This window comes from Vigna unguiculata, chromosome 4 (assembly GCF_037176805.1).
Source record: "Vigna unguiculata cultivar grain cowpea cultivar isolate G323 ecotype 2 chromosome 4, ASM3717680v1, whole genome shotgun sequence".
Lineage (NCBI taxonomy): Eukaryota > Viridiplantae > Streptophyta > Magnoliopsida > Fabales > Fabaceae > Vigna > Vigna unguiculata.
In genome coordinates this window covers 15,264,414-15,269,316 of record NC_140795.1, presented here as the reverse complement: position 1 = coordinate 15,269,316, position 4,903 = coordinate 15,264,414, and the positions used below count along the sequence as shown (strand labels likewise).

The following is a 4,903-nucleotide window of genomic DNA, read 5'->3' as shown; positions in this document are numbered from 1 at the left end:
GAAAACTGTTAGTAAGTTGCACTTTTTCAGGAGTTGCTACAAACCTCCAATCATCTGTTAGCCACGTTGATTTTTCCAAAAAAATTACAAATCTTAGATAAAACCATTGGTGGGAGTTAAAATCCCGAAAACATCAAATATAATTCCACTAAAAATAATTATTTTTTTTAATAATTCCTTAAAGATAGTCATGTTTTTAGTATGGAATATCCAAAAATAAAAGTAAGTTTAGTATGTAAAAGGTTTTACAATAAGGATTAATTTTGAAACAAAATACAAGGATGTACTTGGGTACTACTTGACACCCTAAAATTGTTTGATTCATATAATTTATCTTCTCATTCTTAACATTATTTGGTTATTTAGTTAATTGTTTTTACTTTAATGTTATAATGTTTGTTTTATCTAATTAACGAAATTACAAGTTCATAGTTGTAATTATATATATAATTGAAAAACTTTTTAATAAATCGGATCTTGGTAAAACATGATGTACAACCCCCAATTAAAAAAAAAAGTATGAACACTTTTTAATGTTGGTTGTTTAACAAATTTCACAGATCAATTAAGATCTTTTAAGCAATTGAAGAATGATCTCATCAAAGAATTACGATTAAATCAGTTTTATGAATTATTGAATTCAACTTATTGGATTGAAGGGTAAATTACAGAGAAAAAGTTAGTAAAATTTTGCAACTTTCTTTTATAAAATTACATCTCCAATTTTATCATTATCCTTAACTTAATTCTTTTTAATTATTATGCCCTTTCTTATTCCAAAACCTTAAATCCCTATTTTATATTTGTTTTTTATATGCAAACTATTATCTTTATTTTTGTTTTTTACGTTAAAAAATCTTATAATTTATTTTACTTACAAGAATATATTGACATAATATGTACGCTTTTATCTATTTTTAACCTGTCATAAATTTTTACATCAAACAACTATCAAGTTAATGAATGTGTAAATTAATTTCTTTTGAAGAGAAGTAATTCCCATCATTCATTTCTTATAATTCATACACCTCATCTAAATGTTGTGTTTTTAAATAACATTTAGCTACTTATTTTTATGGTTTAGTTTAATACTATAAATTGACATCAAATTTAATTGCTTACATTTATACATGTCAATAAACTTTTGCGTACGATTTTTTGCGAAGTCATTATAAGAGAAAATGTTAATAAATTTAATGAGAAGGATAAAGCGCAAGATATATATGAACCCGAAAAATCTCTCAAAATTTTGATATTATTAATATAAATATAAATTACAAAATCTCTACAACTCTGATGTCAAAGAAAACTTAACTTGAAAATTACCAATTAAAACTATTATTGGCAACAATATTCAAAAGTTGAGATTGTTCTAAGTGATAGACAACAATCACTTGAAATTTTGTTACACTAATATTCTAAATACTACTTATGATAGAAAAATTAGTTGAATGATGAACGAAACTCCTCATAGCTTGTTGTATCATCAAACATTTTATTTAATGCTGCAAAAGGTTGAGGTTTGAATTAAGTTCCTTGTATCATTACACTGAGGCCATGTGTCGAATCAAGTCAACCACACGTGTGCTGAAAGAAAAGAAAGAAAAATTTAGATGAAAATTATGATATATTAAAAACAATATCGTTATGAACTCCATTAAAGACTTCAAAGATGTAAGGTTGGTTAAGAACTGGATTTTAAGACTAATTCAACACCACAAAATTGATTTGTAAGGTGTAGTTTACACCCACTTATATATTATAAAGTGACCTTATCTTTAGTTGAAGTAAGACTTTTAACAAGGTTGTTAGATCAAAAGGCTAAATTGTTTTATATATTTTAGTGTGGTTTGAACCATGCAACCTATAAATTTTGAAAGAGAAAAAAATTAACAGTTTGAAGGCATAGAATTGTGTTTTACCTGTAGCCCCATTCATTATCATACCAAGAGACAAGTTTCACAAAGTTGTTGTTCAATGAAATTCCAGCCTTTGCATCAAAAATGCTTGACCTGCCACCATAAAGATCAAAACATGGTAAGATTCATTACATAAAACCTTAAACATATGTCACAAACAGTTAGTTGTCAATCCTTGATCCTCAGTTGTTCTTACTAAGCTAAAACCCAATACTTGACCATGTTAGATGCATTACCTACTATCACCAATAAAATCAGTAGAGACAACATCATCCTCTGTGTAACCAAGGATTCCCTTCATACTTCCTTCAGATGCTTCCCTATGAAGAAAAATGCATACATGCGATGAGGACTTATTGAATGTGTTGCATTTGAAAATATAAACAAAAACACAATTATTTCAAAGCTAGAAAATTTGGTTTATTCTTACTTCACAGCAGCTTTAATCTCATCATAACTAGCCCCTTTCTCAAGCCTAACAGTGAGGTCAACCACTGAAACATCTACAGTTGGAACTCTGAAAGCCATTCCTGTCAACTTGTTGTTAAGGGCTGGTAGCACCTTCGCAACAGCCTGAAAAATTCCAAAAGGGACATTATTATTTCCAAGAACAATTGTTTCGAACACAAAAAGTAATATACATATACAAGTTAAGAAACTAAGAGGAATATATTTTATAGTAGATATAATTCTTAGGAATTCAAGGTGATTTGAAAGTTTTACATTGGATAAAAATGAGTAATATAAGCAATATATAAGTGGAAGGACTCATAAACCTATTCTCTAAAGATTTTAGTTCAAATGTAGTATCTCAATCTTTTGTATGAGTTCGTTCACGACTTATTAGTCTTAAATCTCCTCGTGCCTTTCCTTGCAAGAGAAAACTAAGAATAGCATATAAAAAGATAATAAGATAATATTTCTTGCATTGTATGTTAGATACCTTAGCAGCTCCAGTACTGCTAGGAATAATGTTGCAGGAAGCAGCTCTACCACCTCTCCAATCCTTCATTGATGGTCCATCAACAGTCTTTTGAGTTGCTATGTAATGCAGAAAGACAAGTTGGTTGAATAATGAATCATATGAAACCCAAAACAATGCAAAATAATATACACTTACCAGTAATGGAATGAACAGTGCTCATGAGACCCTCAACAATTCCAAATTTTTCATTAATAACCTGGATATATTTGGACATTGTCACTTAATTTGGATTTTGTTTGTGTGTATAATGAGAATCTTTGTTTGCATCTTCAAATGATTACAATGAGTTACCTTTGCAAGTGGAGCAAGACAGTTGGTGGTACAACTAGCATTAGAAACAACAGTAATATCAGACTTGTATTCTTTTTCATTGACTCCAACAACAAACATTGGAGCATCCTTGCTTGGTGCAGAAATAATAACCTTCTTTGCACCTCCCTAATATCAAAGCAAATGATCAAACAATTAGTCAAACAAGAATTAAAATGTAACTTAGTCTTATAAAATTAGCTTGTAATTATATACTATAAATATGTTTTATTTTTAAGATATTTATTTTTACTAGACAAAATGTTTGCTAACCTTCAAGTGGGCAGATGCCTTATCTTTATCAGTAAAAACTCCAGTGGATTCAACAACATAATCAGCTCCAGCCTGACCCCATGGAATTTCCTCTGGATTCCTAATTAATGAAATAAAAAAAAATCAAATTGGTTCATTGTGTAATATATTAGTGAAATTGAATCCACATTTTATCTAATATACTTAATTAAAAAAATTAACCTATACCTAAAACCATACACAGAAACCGCACTACTACCAAAGAGAAGAGTTTTATCATCCTTGCTCTTAACGTCACAGTTCTTGAATTGTCCATGAACAGTATCATATTTGAACATGTAAGTCTGCAAGAAAGAACTTCAAATTACTAATGGAGCCCATTAATGTTTTATCACTAGAAAAAAAAGGCCATTAGTACAAAAATCAAATTTGAAATAAGACAAACTTTCTTCATTAAAATTATCAAACCAAACAAATTAGTAATTATTAATTGAATGTGTTTTATGTTTTCTTTACATGCATTGATTTAGTGCATTTCTCGTGATTTTGTATTTTTATTTTGGATATTTTTATATATGATAATAGAAAATTGATAAATTCTAAAATGTTAGTCTAGCTAAGATGAGAAAAATCATAATAATATTTAAATATAATTTTTATTAAAAGAAATGTACAAATAATTAGAGTATGAAAAATTAAACATTAATAGACAAACAAATTTAGAAGTAATAAGAAGTCCATTCACCATATAATCAATTGAGATGAAAGGATCATTAACGGCAACAAGCTCAACATCGTCTCTTTGCATTGCCACCCTAGCAACCAAACGACCAATTCTTCCAAATCCTTCATCATCAGAGCCAAGTGAACAACATTAATTACATATAATTAACTATTACCAAGGTAAAAAAAAAAATCAATAGAATTTTCTTTGCTTTTAATGTTGTCAAAAGATGAAGTGCACATCCTTTATTAATGATTAAAAAATTCCTATATTGAGATTTGACATAAAATTTCAAAAAAGTTGTAAAATGAAAAGTAGTGTTATTGGAGTACCATTGATGCCAATCTTGACCTTTTGAGCCATGATCTCTCTTCTAGTTTAGCTAACACAAAAAGATGAAAAGAGTGTAATAGAACACAATGAATGTGTATTGAGAATAAACTGACAATGCAAAATCATGTTCATAGCTCTCTATATATACACATAATCTAATGGCCATTATTATGTGTAGCGAAATAGGTGTAAGTTGTGTGTGTTATGCACCACAAAAATCCGTTTCTTTCGAAAGAAAGTTTCAAGAACTTACATAGTTAATCATAAAATCCATAGGATAACAAAATCTTTCATTTGGAATCGGTAAAGGTTAACTTTTCTATAAAAATTAAAGACTAAAAATAAAAAAGGTTAAAAAGATAAATTTAACATTAAATTTAT

The 4,903-nt window shown here is 28.4% G+C and overlaps 1 protein-coding gene across 1 annotated transcript; it reads right to left on the bottom strand.

Moving 5' to 3' along the window:
- Nucleotides 1-1,265: 1,265 nt before the first annotated feature.
- Nucleotides 1,266-4,629, bottom strand: LOC114181931 (glyceraldehyde-3-phosphate dehydrogenase, cytosolic-like). Its single transcript, XM_028068610.2, has 11 exons — nt 4,522-4,629; nt 4,211-4,311; nt 3,694-3,809; nt 3,487-3,586; nt 3,196-3,342; nt 3,040-3,100; nt 2,863-2,960; nt 2,350-2,492; nt 2,156-2,239; nt 1,923-2,012; nt 1,266-1,587 (listed from the first exon to the last, which is right to left on the bottom strand). The coding sequence occupies exons 1-11, from the start codon at nt 4,550-4,552 to the stop codon at nt 1,545-1,547; spliced, it is 1,014 nt and encodes a 337-aa protein (XP_027924411.1). The 5' UTR covers nt 4,553-4,629; the 3' UTR covers nt 1,266-1,544.
- Between the last annotated feature and the right edge of the window lie 274 nt (nt 4,630-4,903).

Bases quoted from the DNA above. Each gene is read 5' to 3' on its own strand.
- LOC114181931 (XM_028068610.2), bottom strand. From the start codon at position 4,552: ATGGCTCAAAAGGTCAAGATTGGCATCAATG. The intron at 3,343-3,486 runs GTTAGCAAACAT...CTTTGATATTAG, and splicing joins AGGCATCTGCCCACTTGAAG to GGAGGTGCAAAGAAGGTTAT. The intron at 1,588-1,922 runs GTAAAACACAAT...CTTTTCTTTCAG, and splicing joins GATAATGAATGGGGCTACAG to CACACGTGTGGTTGACTTGA.